We start from the raw sequence: 22,607 nt of genomic DNA, 5'->3' as shown, positions 1-22,607 counted from the left end.
TGTATAAACAAATTAAGTTTTTACTCTCTTAGTCCTTTTACAACCAAATTTCAACATGAATTATTGGGAAGCATGTTCAAACCATAGCAGAAACCTAAATAATTAATGCTCTAAAACTTTAAGTATACTTGTTACTCTACTTCACAAAGTAAACCATCTTTATGCCTAACGGGATGACTGACTATAATTTCAATCCCTGGGACTGGGTGAGCTAGACAATGCCTCCCTTCTTCACTCCACCCCCACCCCCATATTTAGCGGGATGGTTGTACTGGAAGGTGTGAAGCAACAACAACCCACAGATCTTCAGAGTATTTTTTTTGTTCAGGGAAGTTGGAGATCCTCAGGCAAGCATATCCTTCTTTCTATTGATGGCCCTGGCAGTAAACTGAGGTCTTGGGTCATCGGAAAATTCATGACATATATTTCTATGCAAAAATGCATCATGGGACCAGCAGATGGTGTAGCGGTTATGTCACCAGACTTCCATCCACATGGCTGACTACAGTTTGCATCCCAGACCCAGTGACTTGAAAATCACACCAGGCACATGTGCATGTGTACCCAAGATCCTGGAAGGACAATGGAAGAAAAGGGGTTGCAGTGTAGCCATCCCGCAGAGAGGGAGGTGATTTCTCACTTTTCCTCTGTGTCTGCCTCTCCAGTGAGAACCTGCAGTCTAAGGCAAAAACTCTTTAAAAAAAAAATACTTTGTGACTTTTCCGATGATCCAATAGATTAAGAGAAAGGCCAGGCTCTCCGAAGGTTAAGTAAACGAGACCCTGTTTTGCCTAACATGCCGTTTATCTGGTCACACAGGTGTTTCAGGACCTTTCTTTCTTTCACCTGGAGTTTGATAACACAAGGTTGCCCGTATCAGAACCTAAAGTTAGGTCAATATTTAACTCCTCTGCAAATATAGCTACTAGATCAGAAACTTCCAAGTCTGGTCTTTTTATTTTGGAATGACTAGAGTTTCAGAGTCTAAGTTGAATCAATGTTATGTAATGCTCTGCTGAATTCAGGAGATGTGGAATTATTCTTCAATGAGAGCTCACCTCAGTTTTCAGTGCCATGAGGTACCTGTGGCAGGCTGCCAGGACTCTACCAGAATTTACCAGGTCACCTTACTGCCTACAATCCTGAGCAGAAAGGAACAAGAGAGACTGGTGGGAAGCAGGGTTTAGGTGGTGGCTCCAATCTAACCCCCATAACTGGGACTCTCCTAGGTATCCAGAACTGGATCCTAGGGATCCCTTGAGGTATTCCAGCATCCTGTAATGTGTATGTGGGAGCCTGGGCAACATTGTGTAAATTTTACTACCCCCTGAAGTATCATATGGCTGCAGATGGCTTGTGAGACCATGATCACCACCAGGGACTAAACTGAAGAACACCCATTAGAATGAATACTCTACCAACATGAAATGATGAATTGAAAAATTGCTTTTAAATAATTTGGTAAGTAGAGGCAAAAGAAATGATTAAAAACACACATTTAAAAAACTGTCAAAATATTCATATTATGCCTCAGGACCATCCAAATCTCATGGTGAACATTATAGCCAAGGATTAGATATTTGGTATCTAAACTTTCCAAGACAGAAATCAGGATTCAGTCATCTCCCCTGGTTATAGGTAATGCTAATTGCTATAGCCCTGAGATCAGATCTCAGTGGCTTAAACACAATAGAAATGTATTTCTTGTTGATGTAAAATCTCAAATGAGTGTTTGTGACGAATGAGTGGCTTTCCTCTAAGCAGAGAGCCCAGGCTTCTTCCATCCTGTGGCTCTACCAGCCTTAACAGATGGCGTTCAAGGTTACTATGCTTCTCTGTATTGAGCAAAAAAAGGGGAAGCATGTTGAGGACCTTGTGTGGGTTTTATGAATAGGCTGGAGCTAGTGCACATCCATACATTCCACATCTCATTAGCCAGAAGTTAGTCACACGCCCAACCTCTCTGCCAAGGATGTTGGGGAATGGTACCTGGTTCTATTCCTTCTAGGGATATACTCTAGTCTCTGTTTTAGAATTTGGAGGCATTAGGTCTTAATTCTGTAGAATAAAAGCCACTTTAATTATGGACTAAATTTTGTAGCGTCAAAAATGTCAATTTAGAATTTATGTGTGAATTATTTGGTATTATATATGAAATGTAAATTATATCCTCATACACCCTTGAATGAACGTTGGCTCTTGTAGGATATGACTGGAGGATCAATAGGGGATTACCATGACAAAATACTGAAGATGTGCCAGACTTCAGTTCCTAGAAGCTTCTAGATTATTGGTTTTGTTTTCAGTCTTTTGAGTAATAAATCCTTCAGAAAAGCAGTTTTTACTGTAAAATTGTACAGCAACTATTACTGATTTTTGTATGCAAAACAAATTGCCTTTTTCTTCTTCTTTTGAATTTTTCAGAGCGCATATGGGCTTACTGGAGAGCGGAAAAGAGAGAGAGAGAAAGGAAGCAAGAAACTACCTCCGTGGGGCGTGATCACACCTCAATCCCTTCTCCATTTGTCCCTCCTTTAGAGATTTTAGGCATGAATGCACACACATCCAAGCCATCAGCTATTTGGGATCCGGCACCATGCCACCAACTGCCTCCATTGTAGTCTTTTTAAAATTTGCTCTAAGTAATGTGTCACAAACTGAAAACCTTCTAGTTTCTATCAAACGCTTCTCTTTCAGATGTTTTTTTCCTAGACCATTTCCTTTTTCCAAACTGAATTTCATTTTTCTGTCTTATTCTTAATTTCATCTGATAGTGGGATCATTGATCCCATCTGTAAGCTGCTGGCAGTAACCCTATGGTGAAGCCAAGTTGACTTCATCTTGGGCTAATCAGCCATCTTGACTGATCTGACCTCTGCATATCCACAAGTTGCTTGGGTGCGTTCCCATGGCTGGAATGTCACCTAAGGCATTATAATAAATGTACCTATTATCCTTATCCAGGGATAAGGACATAGTTAAAAATCAGTGAAAATACGGTATTGCCACATCAAAGCTTCTATGCACTCCTCAAATGCTTCTGCCTCCACTACACACTCCACCCTCGCTGACTGTATAAACACATCCTTTGGGAATGAAGGGTACAGAGATCCAGTTGTCTGCAGGCTGCCCAAGAGCTTACTTCTGTTGGTAAGTTTCCTCATTTAGCTCTTAACCAACAAGCTGGCCTTGTGTGCCTCATTCTTTGGTCTCTCCACACCTTCTAAATATGGAGGTCATTTCATTTAGACAAACTCACTTCCGATGACCTCCATTTCTTTTTGGTAGTTTGCTTATTCCTTTCCCCATGTTATTGTTCAAAATAAATTGGTTCTCTGGACTCCCAAAATAAAATGTCAGCTGCTTTTCTAAAAGGAGGCAACTTTCTTGAAAGATTGCTTCAATTTCAGTATTTTCACTGTTTCTGAAGGTGAGGCAAGGTTATACAAAAACTGCGTGAGCTGGTAAGCTGTTAGAATGTGTTTTCAAGACTGCTGTTATCAAATATAAGAAAACAGTTTAGCTTCACACATTCCCACAGATCTTCGCAGAGAATTGTAAACTAAAACAAGGGTAGGCTAAGACCTCAACCACAATGAAATTATGGTGATTCTAAGCACTATGTAACCACCTTGGAAGAGAACTTTCATGTCTACCCCTTTCTCATCTTCCTACTCATGCTGTGGAAAACTTTAACTACTCTCTTAATCTTGGTTTAGCTATGATTAAAATTAGAAATGCATCCTTGGAACCTTCTCTCTTTCCATGCCACTTTTCCATGGTGTGGCTCAAAAAGATAAGGTTCGCCTATAAAAGGACTGTTCTGTGCTATCTGATTTTGTGCGGGACCTGACGGAACTGCCAAGGTGAGTCAGGAACGTTTTTATGACTAGTTGATTATAATTGATCCATTTTCCCCCAGAGGTCTAACTGAACTTGTATTATGCCAATCTTTCAAAAATCTCTTTCGCTGGACTCAATCATGCTTTTAACTTTGTGTAGATGCTACTCCTCTGGATACTTCCATTGCTGCTGGGAGCAGCAACAGGTAAGAAACTTTATTTATGTGGTACTGGGAAAGACTGACTGTTCCGTGCTTTCAAGAAAAACTATGACCGTTGAATTCAAACCACGAAAGAGTAAAGTGAAGACAACGTGTGATTAAAAGCGTAAGTGCTTGGAGTACAATTGCCAGATAACGCGTAAGGTGACCAGTAAGTACAAATTGTAGGTAAACAAAAAAGTTACTATAAACAACAAATATGATATATCTGTACTAAAAATATTCATTGTGCATCTGAAATTCAAATTTAACCTGTATTTTATTTCCCTTGAAGTCAAGGGAAGGATTGGAAATTTGGCTCTACTACCTATAACCTTAGAGTCTTGAGCAAAATCCTTAACCTGTCTATGCTTCTATATCTTTGTCTGTGAAATGAGGACAATAACATCAGTCTTCTCACAGGACTAGTATGAAATTCAGGGAAGACACGTAAATCATCTTGCCTAGCACCTGGCGTATTGTAAGATTTCAAGAAATGCAGTCCCCAAACAGCTACTACTCTTACTCCTACTATTAATCTGGACTTTATCCTCCTCAACAACCCTACTTTTTAATTGCTCCATTATAGAGGAATATTCATGACTAGCATTGTGTCAAACTATGGATTTCTCTTCTTGATTGTTCATGAGCAGCTTCTTCATCACAGGAATCCGAGATACCTCTCAAACCTAAGTCAGATACCTAAGTACTCAGCCAGAATAGAGGTACAGTTTCAACTCTTGTATGACACTCAGCCTCTTCACAAAATGCCCACAGCCAGATAGCAGCTATAGCAGTTGAAAACTCCACCCCTTCACCAAGGGCTGAGGACACAGAGCTGCTTCTTTCTTGGACATCAGTGGCCCAAAGGCACCTTGGCTGAGTCCCTAAACCTCCAGCATGGGGCTGCGCAGACACACGCGGGGAGTGAGGTTGTCTCCTAAGGAATCAAAATGAAGAGTAGCAGCCTGTCTTTAACAGAGGTGTTTTTTTCCAACTGTTTTGGGAGTGTGTGGTGAGAATGGTATTTAGAAAGTAGATAAAGAAAATCTGTCACAAAATGTAATTTAGCCCTTATTTTGACATTTAAAAGAGCATTCTGGTTAAACTTTCTTTGAAATACCTCTGGGTGATTGATTTCAGGAAAAGAAGTCTGCTTCCCAAGACTCGGCTGCTTCAGCGATGATGCCCCATGGGCAGGAATTGTGGAAAGGCCCCTTAAAATATTGCCCTGGGCTCCAAAAGATGTCAACACTCGCTTCCTCTTATATACTAATGAGAACCCAGACAACTTCCAAGTAAGAATGTTCATCAATTTTATGATGAAGTTCTATTTGTTTTATATAATAAAGATAGTGAACATTCAAGTCTTTTAAAGAGAACAAAGTGAACATGGAATCTGTATCTTTGTAGACTTTTGGGGCAGTGATCTTTAGTATAATTGCATGTAACTTGTTATAAAATGTCCATTGACTTCATATTATTTTAGCCCTATCTTCAGAGTGCCATTTAAAAAATATTCTTAATAGGAGGATATATTTTAAAACATATAAAATGATATATATACATATATGTATATATGTATGTGTAATATTACACATACATACACACACAAAAGGGGACTTAAAATATTCACTGAAAAAAATGGAATTAAAGTAGGAGTTTATATTGGTGCAAAAAAGTTTTGAAACCTATGCATGTTTTTCCATAATATACATTTTTCCATAAACTTTTGAAAACTCTCCTTGTATATCCTCTGACTCAGGTAGGCGGATAGATAGGTCGATTATGGACACACACAGATAAACACCCCGAGCTTCCACTCCACCAATCTCGTGGCAGACATATCATCCTGGGTGGAACAGCTGCAAACATCATGCAGTGCCTGGAAGTAGCAGCATGGTGATGACTGTAACTGGCTTGGTTGAAACAGGACAGTCCTTACTCATAAGGAGCTTGAATCCCAGTAGTCTTCTCTTTCCTGCGTCCACATACAAATGGTCCTACTGGATGTTAAATGAAACTTGACATGAAACACTTTCTCCCAAAACAGGAAATTGTGGCAGATCCATCAACTATCAGTGACTCCAATTTCAACAAAGACAGAAAAACTCGCTTTATTATTCACGGATTCATAGACAAGGGAGAAGAAAACTGGCTGGCCAATATGTGCAAGGTAAGACATGGTAATCTCATAAAGGAAGATGGTTTCAGAGTGCTAACTAGTAAGAACTGGCCCCAACCAATGAGGACAAACCCTTGTCACCATAGCACTGGGGCGGGGGGTCCCCTAACCCCTGCTGAGCCTGGGGTTCCCAGTCGAAATCTAGGAAGAGGGGATAGATGGAAGAAGTCTGCAGCAGTCATTTGGCAACTCCAGGCAAGGATCATTTAAAAACTAATACATAGGTATTATCATCAGGTGGTGTGGTAGTTAAGGTGCTGGATTCCCACATGGCCAGTCATGGTTTGAGTCCTGAACCTGGTTGCTTGATACTCATGCTGGGTGCATGTGTGTATGTGTGCGTGTGTGTGTGTGTGTGTGTGTGTGCCCAAAATTCCCAAAAGGAGAAGGGATTGTGGTGTGGCCATCCCCTTGGGAGGTGAGTTCTCACTATCTCTGTCTCTCCAGCAAGTGCACACCCTCTATAGCAAAAAATCTCTTTTTAGAAACAACAACAAACAAGAAACAAATACAGTGGTATTTCAAACTTTTAGTAAGAACAACTGCTGTACAGGGGCGTATCAGCTGATCATAGGTGCCTGTCTTTTTGATTAGCTTTTCATTTCACTGTGAAGAGCTAAGATAGCTCGTTTTTGCTGAACTAATTATCTTCCTTGGATTTTCACTTGCTATTCTTTGATCTCCTCTGGTAGTAGCACCTAGGAAAACTGTAGGTTACCCTTTGCAGTTTCCATTGTTTCCAAGAACAGCGACTCTTATTTTCTTTAGCTTTCTTTTAGCCATGTGCCTTGTGATAATGAAGAATTTAAAAAGACAGAAAATCAAATAGGATAAATTTCCCTAGTAACCGCTAGTGCTTGCAGAGCATTATTATTATTGATTCATTCATTCATGTGTTTATTTAGGCATTCATCACATTTCTGTGGCACAAAGGTGTAATCATTTCTTTAGAGCTGTCAAGAAGAAAAGACACCAAGGTCTTCCTAAACCCATTTGATTTCAGGCCTGTCTGTGACTCAAGCCAAAGGCTGAACTGAGTCACCTGCAGAGCCTGTTCCCTGATCACGAAGACAGATGAGCTCACTGGAGTCCATTTTCTTCACAAGTTTAAAAACAAATCAGTAAAAGCACGGCTTGTTTTCTAAAATAATTTAAACCTGATGATTATTGGGGAGATGCTAGTAATAGATTTCTGTATAGCAGTGAGAAAAAACATTGTGATTCTTAGCTCAAAAGGAATATAGGCTTTTTTTAAATAAATTTTTTTCCTTTTGTTATTTTTTTCCATTTCATTTTCTTCCATACATTCAATCATATTATTATTTGTCTTACAAAATGGATATTTAAACAGGTGAACATTTATCCAGGCTTTTTTTTTTTTTAAGATATGTGCATATAGTTTATTTCTAAAATCCCCAAAGCAGTTGCATTTTTCTTGTATTTTATTTGGCTTTGCCAACACTGCTGCATTGTGAAGGAGAAACAATGGGATTAAATGATCAGGTTAAAAGTTTTAGCTTCCAGTCCTCATTCCGCCGTTAGCTAGCCACGGCATCAGTGAAGTTGAACGGCTGGGTGAGCAGGTGACGTGGTGGTTAAGACATAGGACTCCCACTTGGCTGACTACAGTTTTAGTCCTGGACCTGGATGCTTGCTTTCTTTCCCTCTCACTTGCTCTCTCTTTCTGTCTCTTTTTGATGAGTGTACATGTCCTCTAGCAAATTAAATAATAATAAATTAATTAATTTAGTTAAATAAGTAATTCATTTTAAAAGGAAAGAAATGCAGTGTCCTGTGTGCAGTTTTATGCTGCCATCTAAGAGAGTCCACGCTGGATTCAGTTTGTCTTACTTAGGACAACCATTTTCTTGTTTTGATTTTTTTCCTTTGTAAACTTAAAAAAAAAAATTGGAGATGATTTCTAAGGTTGCTTAATTATTTTCAAGTTCTTTTTGGATACAGGTGAGGATATACATAAAACCACACTCGAACACACAAAATTCCTGCCAGAACTAACATTCATGAACATATAACCAACCTCCATCTTGTCATCTAGTAGATATTTAGTAGGTTCTGTCTATATGCAAAATAACTCTGCAGTGATTGGGACCAGCAGTTAGCATAATGGCTATGTCGCTGGACTCCCATGTAGTCAATCGCGGTTCGTGTCCCAGACACAGTGGCTTAAAACTCACGCTGGGTGCGTGTGCATGTGTGCCCAAGATCCTGAGAGGAGAGTGGAGGAGAAGGGACTGCAGCGTGGCCATACCCCCTGGGGGGGGTGATTTCTCACTTTCTATCTCTCTGTCTCTCTCTGTCTGTCTGGTGAGCGCACGCGCCCTATAGCAAAAACCTCTCAAAAAAAAAAAAATCTCTACAGTGATGTACAGTAAGATACTCACTCAAAAAACTCGTGTTCATCTATGCACAGTCTTCCATTCATTCAACATGTATGTACTGAGCACTAGGAACTGTTCTAGGCATTGAGGCTATACCAATGAACAAGTCAGGCAATGTCCTGGTATATTCTAGTGAGGGACAGAATAGACTCCCAGCATTCATTTTTCAAGAAGTATTTATTTTATTTTATTTATTATTTTTTAATTTGCTATAGAGTATGCACGATCATCAGAGAGACAGGGAGAGAGAGGAAGTGAGGAAGCAAATCACCAGCTCCAGGCCTAGAACCATGGCTGGCCATGTGGGAGTCCAGTACCTGAACCACTACGCCACCTGCTGCCCATCTCCTGACATTTTGGTGCTTTAATAAGACACCCATTGCACCACATTTTGCATATTTTTCTCTGAATTGAGTGTCTATGCATCTACTACAGCAGAAATCTCAGGAACCCAGTTCCCACTGGCTAGACCTCCAGTCTGGAACTATCTCCAAACTTTAGGAATGATTCCATATTCACAGCAGACGAGAGGTTTTATTCATTGCTTTCAGGTTAAAAGTGACATGATAATAGTGTAGAGTCAAAGAGGGCATTCATCCTGGTCCTCAAATATGTTGATTAATAACAAAGATCCTGATTATTTAACTACTTATTGTGTCTCCTCCACAGAATTTGTTTCAAGTAGAAAGTGTGAACTGTATCTGTGTGGACTGGAAAAGTGGCTCCCGAACTGGATACACACAGGCCTCACAGAACATCCGGATTGTGGGGGCAGAAGTGGCATATTTTGTTGAAGTTCTTCAGGTAACTACTTTCAGATTATAGAAGAACCCATGTAGATTGCCCTCTAAATTTTCTTTAAAAAAGAAAAAAAAACCATAGTTATGATCATTGATAAAGACCTTTACCTACTGTGATATGATTTTCTTTGTATTGAAAGAAAGTGATAAAAGAAATTCTAGAGAGACCAGCAGTTAGCATAATGGCTATGTTGCTGAACTCCCATGTAGTCGACCACGGTTCAAGTCCCGGACCTGGTGGCTTAAACTCACGCTGGGCACGTGTGCGTGCATGCCCAAGATCCCGAGAGGAGAATGGAGAAGAAGAGGTTGTGGTGTGGCCATCCCCCATGGGGGGTGATTTCTCGCTTTCTGTCTCTCTGTCTCTCTCTGTCTTTCTGGTGAGTGCACACGCCTTACAGGAAAAAAAAAAAAGGAAAAGAAATTCTAGAGGTGTCATCAACAATCCTACCTTGATCAATAAACTAGTTGGTTTTCAAGTGAATTTTTCCAAGCAACTATATAAGTTGTTTCTACCGAATTCCCCCAGTATTTGTTTTAGTTTATATTTTATTACCATGTTGACATGGCAATGCCAACCTCAATATTAAAGTACTTTTTAAATTTTGTTTTTTAAAGAGAAGCAGAATGATAACAAACTAACCTGAATTAGAAACTAAAATCAGAAAATGTTACACTTGAAAGTGCTGAAGTAACTGTCATCATTATCATTTTCTGATTCAAGTGCTCACTTCAGCTCGGCTGAGTAACAGCGCCTTATGGCTAGTAAGGGTTTTCCATATGTAGTGTAACAACAAAGTAGAGTCCTGCCTCCATCAGTTTAAAAAGAAAACCCATTTCCATTTCCATTACCAGTTTAACTGTGAAAAAGGCAAACAAAACAAAAGTAACGGCCAAAGAATCCCTATGAACATCAATTGCTTTAAACCAGCAGTATGTCTTCTTCAAACTCAAGTTTTTGGAAATTCCTTTCTAGTACCCATCTTGAATTCTACAATGCTTCAAAACATCCTAAAGAGGTTTTCTTTCTAACAGTCAGCATTTGAGTACTCGCCAGCCAGTGTCCACATCATCGGCCACAGCCTGGGTGCCCATGCTGCTGGCGAGGCTGGAAGGAGGATCAATGGGACTATTGGACGAATCACAGGTTAGTTGAAGCAGTGAGTGTTGCTCAGTTACACTAAATGTAGCCTTTATGTGATTTAGAACAAAACAGTATGGAAATGTGGTGCAGCTCTTATTTTGCCTTTTCACATTTTCTGAATTGTCCCTCACAATCAGAAATGATTAAGTTAATGGGTTTTATGCATTTTTATTGATATTCATCTTTGGTCTACAGAACCCTGTTTAACATATAAATGTATTGCATATTAAATTTTTACATATAAATATTTAGCATATAAATACGATGTGAATGTGAATAAAGAACAACTGGAGATCTTAGAGTATCTATTTCTCCATTGTCAAGTCTTCACAAAGGACAAGTTTCATGAACAGAGTAAATACTATAAAGGATAGAATAAATTCAGTTTAACCAAAGTGCTCAAATTTGTACAATTACTAACATTCTTCCATAGCCATTATTAATGAACTCAAACCTTACTAACTACAACCTCAGAGTTGAGGGCAGCGGGGCATATGGTCAGCCTGCCCTGGGCTGCCAGATATGCATGCTGCTATTTAGATTAGAAATACATACATTATTTTCCAAACATTGGACTGGCTGCGTATGGCCAGGGAGGGTCCACATTAAAATAACCTTGTAAAAATAATCCTGTAACCTTAGAAGAAAGCCTTTGCTAACCCAGATCTGACTATTTCAGGGAATGACCACTTTCCTCTTCTATCTTCCAACTTTCTGTCTCTGAATTGGAGATTCTCATTTTAATATTTTAAATAAGTTGGTTACATGTGGAATAGTGGAAGCATCCAGAATGTCTGTCCATTCGTTGCTAAGGGGAAGTTCTACATGGATTCCCATAAACTGTAAATGCTTACCAGCTCCTTCTCAAGCAGGTGCAGCATGATGCAAAGTTGTGATCTCAGCAACCATGAAAGACAAGGTCCTGTTGCTCCCATCACAGTTAACAGTCCAGTGGGAACTGCCATATCCTGAGCAGCTTTCAGTCCAGGACTTTCAGAGTCTAGCTCTTTTCTTATAACTGCTACTAGTGACCAAGACTCTCCCAGTGATTTAGCATATCCCTAAGTTAAAGAAGTTCCATAATTTTGAAAAAAAAAAAAAAAAAAAAAAAAAAAAAAAAAAAAAAAAAAAAAAAAAAAAAAAGTCACCTTTTTCAAATAGCAAACTAGAGACAGATTTCCCTTTAGGGAGCGATAAGGTAAGGAAGAACTCATCTGCCCCTTCCCATGCATCATCTGTGATTATAGCCCATGCTGACATGCGAGTGCTAATGAGGAGAGGCAAAGGTGCAGGAACACTGAGGGAGCTAATGACACATCACATGTCCTTCAGGGTTGGATCCAGCTGAGCCCTGCTTTGAAGGCACACCTGAATTAGTCCGACTGGATCCCAGCGATGCCCAATTTGTGGATGTAATTCACACAGACGGTGCCCCCATCATTCCCAACTTGGGTGAGTTCCTCAGTTGTCCTCCTAGAAGGTTTCTGAGTCCCTATGTTAGAGTGATTTAGAGTGTCTCGAGTCTATACATTAATACAAGCCTTCCTTTTTTTAAAAATTCTTCAGGGTTTGGAATGAGCCAATCTGCAGGTCACCTAGATTTCTTTCCAAATGGAGGAATAGAAATGCCCGGATGTCAGAAGAACATTCTCTCTCAGATTGTTGACATAGATGGCATCTGGGAAGGTAAAATCATTATGTGTATGGAGATTTTCTTGGGGGAAAATTTGTGTTTTCTTTTCCTAAACTTGCTAACTGCTTCGGAATGATGCCTATTTGACATTTTATATTTATTTTTTAATTTTTAAATTTTTAAAAAAGTTTTTGTTTCTTTGATGAGAATGAGAGACAAAGAAAGAGAAAAATATAAGCACCCTCAATGGAGTCTCTCATCACAATTCCCCCAACCTTCCCAGCTAGCCAGGATTATGCCTGACATGTACAAGTTGAGCAGGGAACCAAACTCATGGATCCACCATCACAGAGCAGTGTGTTACCAGGGTGCTACCATGGCTAGCTGCTCTCACATTTTATGTAACAAAGAACTTCTGATTAAACCCCTGAGATACAGGTTTTCATTGAGCGAAGTGGCCCTGAGGAGACTGTGTGAAAGAAAATGTATTTGCAGTTGACTTTTCAAGGATCTGATTTAAGGAATATATTATTAAATTACACTTACATCTATAGAGACCAATCTTTCTCCGGTTATTATTTCATTTTATTTAGTACGACATTAACTGTTGTAATCTTAAAGAAAACTTCTAATTGCATCACAAGTCATAAATACCCTTCATAAATTATTTTGTCCTGTGGATCCATGAGCTCCTACTGCCTAGTGAAAGCTATTCAACAACTATATTCTGATTATGAGGTTCACTTGAAAAAAGAAGATCTGTCACTGATGCAGAACTACGTCTGATTTCAAAGGGACTCGTGACTTTGTGGCCTGTAACCACTTAAGAAGCTACAAGTACTACACGGATAGCATCCTGAACCCTGATGGTTTCGCCGGATTCCCGTGTTCCTCTTACAGTGTTTTCACTGCAGTGAGTAGCCTCCATCTTCCACTTAAGGAATTTCATGACTGTCCCAGGTTGTGACTGGTGTGGTTTACTGTACATAACATCCTTCAACATTTATACTTCCATACTTATGTCTATTTTTAATCATAGATACATACTTTAATAGCAATAAATATTAGAGGACTTAGGGACATCGGCTTGTAAACCGAAATATCTCATGTCTGCCTTGGTCTCGACCACTTCTTTATGCACCAGGTAAATGTTCAAGCTTGTTTTAGAAATAATCTTAACCAAACAAAGGGAAAAAACTGGTCTATGGAAATCTGAGCTATTGTCTGTAAAATACTGATGCACCTGGACATTGTTTTCTTAAATACTGACCTTTTAAAACTATATAATTTGCAGAACCAGCAGATGGCATAATGGTTATGTCGATGGACTCCCATGTAGCCATCCGTGGTTTGAATCCTGGACCCGGTGGCTTAAACTCAAGCTCAGCACGTGTGTGTGCATGCCCAAGATCCTAAGAGGAGAATGGAGGAGAAGGGATTGCAGCATGGCCATCCCCGCTAGGGAGTGATTTCTCACCTTTTGTCTCTCTGTCTCTCTCTGTGTTTCTGGTGAGCACACATGCCCTATAGCAAAAACCTCTCCCCCACAAAAAATTATATAATTTGGGGAGAACCAACAGATGGTATAATGGTTATGTTGCTGGATTCCCACATAGTTGACCATGGTTCAAGTCCTGGATCCAGTGACTTAAAATTCACATTAGGCACATGTGCATGCATGCCCAAAACACTGAGAGGAGACTGCAGAAGAAGGGATTGCAGAGTGGCCATCTCCCTTGGGTGGTGATTTCTTGCTTTCTGTCTCTCTCGTGACCACATGTGCCCTATAGCAAAAATTGCTCTAAAAAACAAACAAACAAACAAACAAAAAACTATATACTTTTGGACATATAATCTCCATGCAGTGTCATAACTGCCAAGATTTATTTGTGTTTCCATTTTGTTTAGTATTCTCTACATATCTACATTAAATTCTGATATGTGATCTTGAACATATATCTATTGCCTGTTATTTATAATAAAATTAACTTTTCATTCTAAATTTTTTAAAATAAAGATTTATAACATATGCCATTTAATAAGTAAATATTTTTAGAGAAAGATTTTTGCTATAGGGCATGTATGCTTGCCAGAGAGACAGAGAGCCGGAGTGCGAGAAACCACACCCTCCCAGGGAGAGAATGACCATGCTGCAATCCCTTCTTCTCTGTTTTCCTCTCGGGATCTTGCTCACATGCGCACAAGCACTTTATGTGAGTTTTAAGCCACTGGGTCCAGGACTCGAACTGCAGTCGGCTACTTGGGAGTCCAACAACATAACCATTATGTCATCCACTGACCTCAGTAAATTTTAATTGATGTATGTGCCAGGTGAAGCAATACTACCAAGGAGATACACAAAGAATCTTCTGAAAGTTCATGGAAAATGCATGTTATATATATATATAAAAACTATGCATGGATTTCAGAGGGGTTGTTTGTGTGTATGTGTGTGTGTGTGTGTGTGTGTGTGTATACACCTTGTAATCTAATGCCATTTTCCACAAACTTTTTGAAGTCTCCTGGTATGCTATTGCTGAAGAGAGAGGACTGGAATACTGGTTTCACCATTAAACAGCTGAATGACTTGGCAAATTATTTCACTTCTCTAAGGCAGTTTCTTTGTTTGCAAAAGTAAATAATAAAAGGGTAGACTCAACCTAATTGGTGGGAGAACTTAATGAGAAGAATGTTAACTGCTTAGCTCAGAGTCAAAAACATACTAATTATGCAACAGGTGCTAGCTTTTCTGAGAGAGGAGTTCGGGATTTATTCACACTAAAGATTGCACATACAATAAGAACAGAAAACTCACCCTTTTTTTTCCCCAAAAGATTTTACTATTTTTGTCTTCTTCTGGAATATCTGTTCTTTAGGTAATGGTGGAAGCAAACCAATAAAAAGCTTTAGATCACGTCTGGTTAAAACTTCATCTCCTTCAGTAACATAAACAATCCATGAGGTGATGCTTACTTCTGTAGTAAGAAAAAAGATCTATCTTTCAGACTGCTCCACCTTTGGACCCTTATCTCAGCTTCTCTCTAAGCTGATTCTGGGCAAGTTGTTCACATTAGCGGTGGACAGTGTGTGTGTTCTCAGAAGGAATGGCGTGGAGGCCCACTGGGACAGGGTGTTTTGGCTGCTTAGACTCTGGGCTCTTTGTCTTTCCAATGAAGAGCACTCTGCTAAGACTTGTGACGAAGTCTGCGGCTCATCTACTCTTCTGGCTCAGGCGATGCCCTCAGAGACCATTGGCCATTTTCTCCTGGCTTATCAGTCTCTCCTTAGCGTTTGCTGGCTGCGGACTCTGAGATTCCGTTGAGCCTACTGTCCGGTCACCCATCAGTAGTCCACCCCTTGCCTTAACTGTCCATCCTTTCTCCCTCCAGAGTGGAAACTGGAATCATGGTCCTCCCAACTCTGCTCCTCCATTTCCACCTCTTCTACCACAATGCCTTGGTCTAGGAAGAGGAGATTTTTTTCAGTATTAAATTTATCTTCTCTAGACCCAGCCTCATACATAGTTAAGCCTTACTGGCGAGCTCAGGCATTTTCTCTGCACTTAAGGAGAAATTCAGGATCTGCATCCTTCAGGCTTTGATGTGCAAAATAGTAGTGAAGGGATGGAGGAAAGCCTGACTTTTGAGGCTTTAGTCCTCCTAATGATACTATTTTGCATATTAGGAGCATATTATCATCTCCTGTTCTTTTTTATTCACTCTTTTAAAAATAAATTCTAACTACCCTGCAGGTGGATGAATATCCTGGGGCAACTTAGAGACTCAAAAGAGTCTCCTTATCCCCACTTTGACGTACCATTCCAGTTTCAGTTACCTGCAGTCACCCAAGGTCTGAAAATAAGCAAGCATTTTATATATATATACACACACACACACACACACACACACACACACAGAGGAAACAGCCTGGTATCTATAGGGTTTGATATTCAAGAGTTTCAGGCATTCTTTAGGGCTCTTGGAACCTATCTTCCATGGAAACAGGGAAACTACTACATATAAATATTCACATTGAGTGATTTTTTTAAAGTATGGCGCTATTTAACAGTGAAATTGCTAATTTATCATTGTGAATAATGAGACATGTCATTAGCCTTTGCTGAGACTCTGTGAAAGTCCCCTTTACCATCTGAACAGAATTTACTTTCAAATATTTGAATTGCAATATGTGGGAAAGGATGGTACACATTAAAAGAAAGAACATTTCCATTTATCATTTGTTTTCCCTAGAACAAGTGCTTCCCCTGTCCAAGTGAAGGCTGCCCGCAGATGGGTCATTATGCTGATAGATTTCCCGGGAAAACTGCTGGAGAGGGCCAGAAATTTTATCTGAACACTGGTGATGCCAGTAATTTTGCCCGTAAGTTTGTACTTTATTTACCTTAAATTTTCTTTTTCTTTCTTTTTTTTTTGAGAGGTTTGAGAGGCTTTTGCTATAGGGCACGTGCGCTCGCCAGACAAACAGAGAGAGACAAAGAGACAGAAAGCGAGAAATCACCCCCCGGGGGGGGGGGATGGCCACGCTGCAATCCCTTCTCCATTCTTCTCTTGGGATCTTAGGTATGCACGCACATGTGCCCAGCGTGAGCTTTAAGCCACCGGGTCCAGGACGAGAACTGCAGTCTACTACATGGGAGTCCAGCTCATAGCCATTACGCTAACTGCTGGTCCCTACCTTAAATTTTCAATGCTATGTATTTTATCACGTCCACTGAAAGTGTATGAAATTATTTTTCTGTACAAAACCTTTAAACACCCCAGTCCAATGTGGAAAAATGGTCCATGTCATCCTCTAGGTAATCGTGGTTAATTAATGGAGCTTGGGGGCCTGAATTCTTAATGGTACAGTTGAAAATTCCTTACCTTTAATTATGGTGTGGAATTTAGAAAGCTTCCTCTCTGTTTCAAACTCTTTGCACTCAGTCCAAAATTTCACTGAGCAGAATTCTGAGATTTTGTACAACCATAAAAGGAATCCAGAGCGAAGAGATGGCAGAAGTTGTAGGAAGGAGAAGCGCTGACAGATTCTGGAAAGATTTAGGGCTGTCGATTAGGGTATTTGGATCAGGTTGTAGAAATTAGAGAATGTAGATATGGGAGACATAGGGACAGGCTCCAAGTTCTTCCTGGATAACAGAGGAAGAAAACACTTGGGAAGGGAATCCACAGGATTAATGGTTCTGCAAAAACGAAAGAAAAATGTTATTGCCTCTCCAATTTGGCCCAGGCGAGCTCTAAGCAAAAGCTACCAGTTTGCTATTGACTAGTACCAAGACAACTTTCTTTTGGTTTTTAGTGTCTATTCTCTACAAGTTGATATTTTGCAAATTATGTTTCCAAACAGGCTGGCGGTACCAGGTAGCCGTCACGTTGTCTGGGAGGAAGGTTACGGGACACGTGCTGGTTTCTTTGTTTGGAAGTAAAGGCAACACTAAGCAGTATGAAATTTTCAAGTGAGTAAAATGCTACTCTAAGCTTTTTCAATGTTGGAATATTGCACTTATGTAAAATGTATGTTATCAACACATGAATTTATCGCTGTTACATATAATAAAAAAAGAAGAAACTGTTTCACCCTTGTACCCTAATACACTTCAGAATCCGTTTTCTAAATTTTCTCTCTGCTATTTCTTAAAGCCATGAACATTTACCTTGATATCTCGTATCTGATTTATAATCAGAAAAGAATCATTCTGCACACAAAACAGCTGAGGAAAGATGACATAGTGATGGCATCGTTTATTAAAAGTGTATATAGGGGATTGTGACTAAAACAGGCTTGAAGTTTGATTAAAGTAAAGATGACTTCTAAGTTACATTCGTCATTGATGGCAAATGAACTACCGCTGAGTTAACGTACATGTCTGAGTTTATTTAATACATTAGAATGACAAATGCACTTTAAGCTCTAGAAACACTGTAGAAACACATACATGTATGTATATATTCATATTTCTGTTTATTTGGGTGTGTATTTAGGTATGTTCACAAATATTTGTGTTAACCTCTTAACTCCCAAGGGGCACTCTCCGACCAGACAGCACTCATTCCAATGAGTTTGACTCAGACGTGGATGTCGGGGACGTGCAGATGGTTAAATTTGTTTGGTACAACAATGTGATCAACCCAACTCTACCCAGAGTGGGAGCATCGAAGATCACGGTGGAAAGAAACGATGGACAAGTGTAAGTAATCAGATGTGAAGGGCTGTTTCCTCATGTTTTTTGTTTCTTTAAGAGAAAGTGTAGAACTTCAGGAAAACAGCTTTGATAGATTTGTCAGTAAGTGTTGTGTTCTCTGATTCATAATAAGTATTAGAATTACAAACTGGCTTCACCATCCTTAGGTGAAAAATGTTTCGCATGGCAGCAATGCCTGGTGCTGTGTGTGTTCTTAATGTGTGCATCTTCCCCAAACTTCCTGGGTTAACCAAATTGCCAGGCTAATTGCCCGAAGTACACTTGTCAAGGGATAGAAATAAACCGTTCTGTGTTCCTGGATGTCTTAGCAAAAACAAAGGTCCAGAAGACCAAGTCATGGTTCTAACCGAGACTGCAGCATAGTGAACTAAAGGACGTTGACCTTGGTACACTACAAGAAAAGGTGAACTAATATAGTCATGGTGACTCCAGTATCAGCCCAAACATTTTTCTGTAGCAAGCCAAGCTCTGAGGCATAGCTCTGTGCTTCTATCATCATGCTATTCGGTGTGCATAAAAACCCCATGTGGGGACTCTTGTTGGTAGCAAAGATGAAATAACAGAGATCATATTTACTTCCCAGCTGAAAGAAACAAAAATTCAGGCACTGTATATAAAACTATAGTTGTCCAGACACTGAACATCAAGGAGTAAAGCACAGTGACCCTCAAGGAACAAAACGCAAACAAAAGGAAGCCCTATAGTCACCGCTCATTCTGCCTTGAGTCTCCAGGATTCAGCACAGGTTGGAGAAATTCAGGCAGAGCCCAGTGAAATCTGTAAGTTGAAGAAACAGAGCTACGAATCAGAAAATGTGAGGCAACTAGATGTCACAGGACAATGTACAAGATAGGAGAGGACTGCAGAAGGAGATTCCTGGAGATCTGGACAGCCCCTTTGACTATCCAACAGAGTACTGACCAGCATGCATGTATGATCCAACTAGTCCAGACCAGTGAAATATCTATTTGAAAGGTTTAGAGAGAACAGTGCCCAGACCTTGTACAGGGCTAGTAATACTTTGTCTCCACCAACCAGACTGGAAAATTGGAGTTCCAGGAACTTTGGGTAAACTATTTAGTAAGGTCTTGCCTCATAGTGGGGAATAATTAGCCTAGACTGACCATGATCTGCAATGGTCAAATTACTTTCAAACAACTTATTGCATCTCAGAATAAAGCTCAAGAAGATTTATAGGCATCCAAAATTTTCTACAGCTAACAAACTCAAATCCAAAACCGACTTTAACTCAAAAATTCTCAGGTATATAAACAAGTAAGACAGCACAAACTACACTGAGGGGAATAGTGTCACTTAATTGGCACCAAATTAAGACCAACGAAGATGTCAGAATAGCAAACAAGGACATTAAAACAACTATTAAACCTATATTTCATTTGTTAAAAAGGTCAGTAGATACATGGCATTCCTAGAATTTCTGGAGATGAAAGAAAACAATGCCTCCAATAAAAAAATGCAGTGAATGAAATTAACAGCAGATTAGTTATTGGAGATGAAAAGATGAGTGAGCTGAAAGACATAAAAGAAACCATCCAAAATGAAACACAGAAAGAAAAAAAGAATTTTAAAAATGAAAAGAACAGCGCTGACCTCTGGACTTCAAGAAAGCTAATTTACTTGTGTTTGAAGACCCCTAAGGAGGAGAAACAGAAAAATATATATGAAGACACAATGGTTACAGCATTCTCAACCTTCGTGAAAATTATAAGCCAACAGAAGAACAGTATTTGCTCGTGGAGAAGGAAGATGGGATGGGATTGAAAGGAGGAATCATGAAGAGGAAGGAAGGAAATTTGAGATGCTAGATCTGTTCACTTCCTTGATTTGGGTAACAGTTTCAGAGATGTCTGTGCGCATGCTTGTGTGTGTGTGTGTGTGTGTGCGTGTGCGTGTGCGTGTGTGAAAACCTATCAACTTAAGTATGTGCAGTTTATTCTAGATCAATTAAAGCACACTAAAGCTGTTAAAATGAAAAGGTATACCCTACGAAATCGGTACCGCTATTGCTCCATTTGACAGATAACTAAATGCAGTTTCAGTACCAGAATTCACAGGCAGGAAGTTTGACTCCAGCAAATCCCTAACCACCACAGAAAAAATTCAGTCCACCTTCATTCGCGTATAGATATTATACACCCTTCACTTCTCATGTCTTTTATTAATGTTAGTTCTAACCATTAATTTGCCATTCGTGAGGCTGCCAGCTATCGAACCACACGGAAGAAAGTGAAGGTGAAGAGTAAAAAGCATTTGTGCGCACTTTTTACGTGCCAGGCACTTTACATATGCTAATATATTTTATTAAAGGAAATTAGCTCCCAAGCATCCCAAGTATTGTTCCATCCTAATGAGGAAAATGAGTCATTTCAATTCAATTATGAATTAAAATAAGAATGGTTAGTCAATGCAACACCTGGACCTCTGAATTCCGCCAGAGGGCTGATTTCTTGTCATGCAGTTCCTTTGCTGTTCCTCAGTTGGGTTAGTTAACATGTATGTTTAGTGACTGCTTTGAGAGCGTGACAAATGACCCTTCCTCTTTCCTGTTCTTTGGGGTGTCCACAGACAGCTGCTCTCTGCTACTGCACTGACATAAAACAAAACTGCTAAAGAGGATTCATCTAGAAGATGCCTTCCCTTGGCCAATGTCTGGTCTCAGGCATAGGGTGTGCCCTTCACTCAACCTGAGGGGGAAGACAGAGGCTATTACTAATCTACCAGATGTGTGCCAAGAAGAGATAACGTTTTGGTGTCTTATCTCCACAGGTTCAACTTCTGTAGCCTAGAAACCGTGAGGGAGGACGTTCTGCTCACTCTTAAGCCATGCTAGGAGGCTGTTGATGTGTGGTCATTGACTCTTACTGCTAATAAAACCTAGTGGCGAAGTAATACATTCCTTCCTTTTGTCATCCGTGTCCATTATTTCCAATGAAACTTTTGGAAAAGGTGACTGAAATCCAAAATCTGGAGTTGGTCTGAGGAACCACAAAGGACTGCTGAATTTTACTACATTTAAAAACTTGTGTGACTTGTGAACCTTAAATCCTCTTTGCACGATGCTGTCATCATGTCCATTATTAATATGATGGCATTCTGATCACGTAAGGCAGACTTCCAGGTCCCAACTGACCCACTTTTGGTAGGTCTGCATGGAAAGTACCAACCTTTCCTACTTTTTCCATCATGTTTAAGTTCAGTCATCTCAGGAGAAGTGATACACAAGAAGATGAGGACTGGATGGATGGATAGATCCAGTGCTTCTGAACTGGTCTCCACACTCTCAGCGGGATTCCCCCAGACCTCTGCCTTCTCTGCAGCTCTCTCTCTCTCTCTCTCTCTCTATATATATATATATAATTGCTAGAAGGTGTGTGTGTTCTCCAGAGAGATGATGGAGAGACAGAGAGGGGAAGAAAGCACCCCCCACCCCCCACCCCCAGTATTTATACTGCAATCTATCTCTTCTCCATTTCTCCATCCATTGAGATTGAATGTTTGCTCTTTCTAAAGCACCAATCAACATCTTCCTGATGGTCCCCAAGACAGAATCCACATTTTTAGTGAGCCTTCCAATATCTCTCTTGGTCTGGTTTTCACTGGAGACACCAGCCTCATCTCTCACCACATTTCTTCTGACACTCTACATTCTCTCAAGATGGCCTTGAGCTCAGATACACATAAATGTTTGTGTAAACTCTTGCCTTCCTGGGATGTTGCTTTCCCTGTCTTCCTGTCTACTCTTGCTAGTTCTTAAGTCTCTATGTAGACATCCCTGCATTCTCATCTCCATTACTCATATCCCTAAGACTGGATTAGAGGCTCCCCCAGTGTCATACCTCCCCCTTGCACCCAGGACTTCCTTCATTTCAATACTTGTTTTCCATATTTTAATTGCTGGTTCATTTATCTGCATATTCCATTTATATACCACCTAAGGGGTTTGCATGTGTGTGCCTGGCACATGACTGGCATGTAGGAAAAGAACAAAAAAATATTTTTTCAATGACCATTTCACTAATGGAAAAAGTGAATGCATTCACTGGAATCAGCTATTTAAAATCAGACCATATACAAATGATAACATCCTCAAAGAGAAAGACATTTGTGTTAGGTTTTAAAAGGATTTACCAAGAGGACATGGTGGAAGGACACTTAAGGGCAAG

At 39.9% G+C, this 22,607-nt stretch overlaps 1 protein-coding gene across 1 annotated transcript; it reads left to right on the top strand.

The window, feature by feature from the left end:
• The first annotated feature begins 3,811 nt into the window (after nucleotides 1-3,811).
• LOC102491787 (pancreatic triacylglycerol lipase) lies at nucleotides 3,812-21,340 on the top strand. The gene is made up of 13 exons (XM_006142219.2): nucleotides 3,812-3,866; nucleotides 4,003-4,048; nucleotides 5,186-5,340; nucleotides 6,096-6,218; nucleotides 9,296-9,430; nucleotides 10,462-10,573; nucleotides 11,903-12,022; nucleotides 12,137-12,256; nucleotides 12,998-13,116; nucleotides 16,454-16,583; nucleotides 17,568-17,676; nucleotides 18,244-18,408; nucleotides 21,211-21,340. The coding sequence occupies exons 2-13, from the start codon at nucleotides 4,003-4,005 to the stop codon at nucleotides 21,272-21,274; spliced, it is 1,398 nt and encodes a 465-aa protein (XP_006142281.1). The 5' UTR covers nucleotides 3,812-3,866; the 3' UTR covers nucleotides 21,275-21,340.
• The last annotated feature ends 1,267 nt before the right edge of the window (nucleotides 21,341-22,607 follow it).

Source organism: Tupaia chinensis, unplaced genomic scaffold, assembly GCF_000334495.1.
Source record: "Tupaia chinensis unplaced genomic scaffold, TupChi_1.0 Scaffold000069_1, whole genome shotgun sequence".
NCBI classification, from domain to species: Eukaryota; Metazoa; Chordata; class Mammalia; order Scandentia; family Tupaiidae; genus Tupaia; species Tupaia belangeri.
The sequence above is the reverse complement of the archived record's forward strand: the minus strand, read 5'-3'. Positions and strand labels throughout refer to the sequence as shown.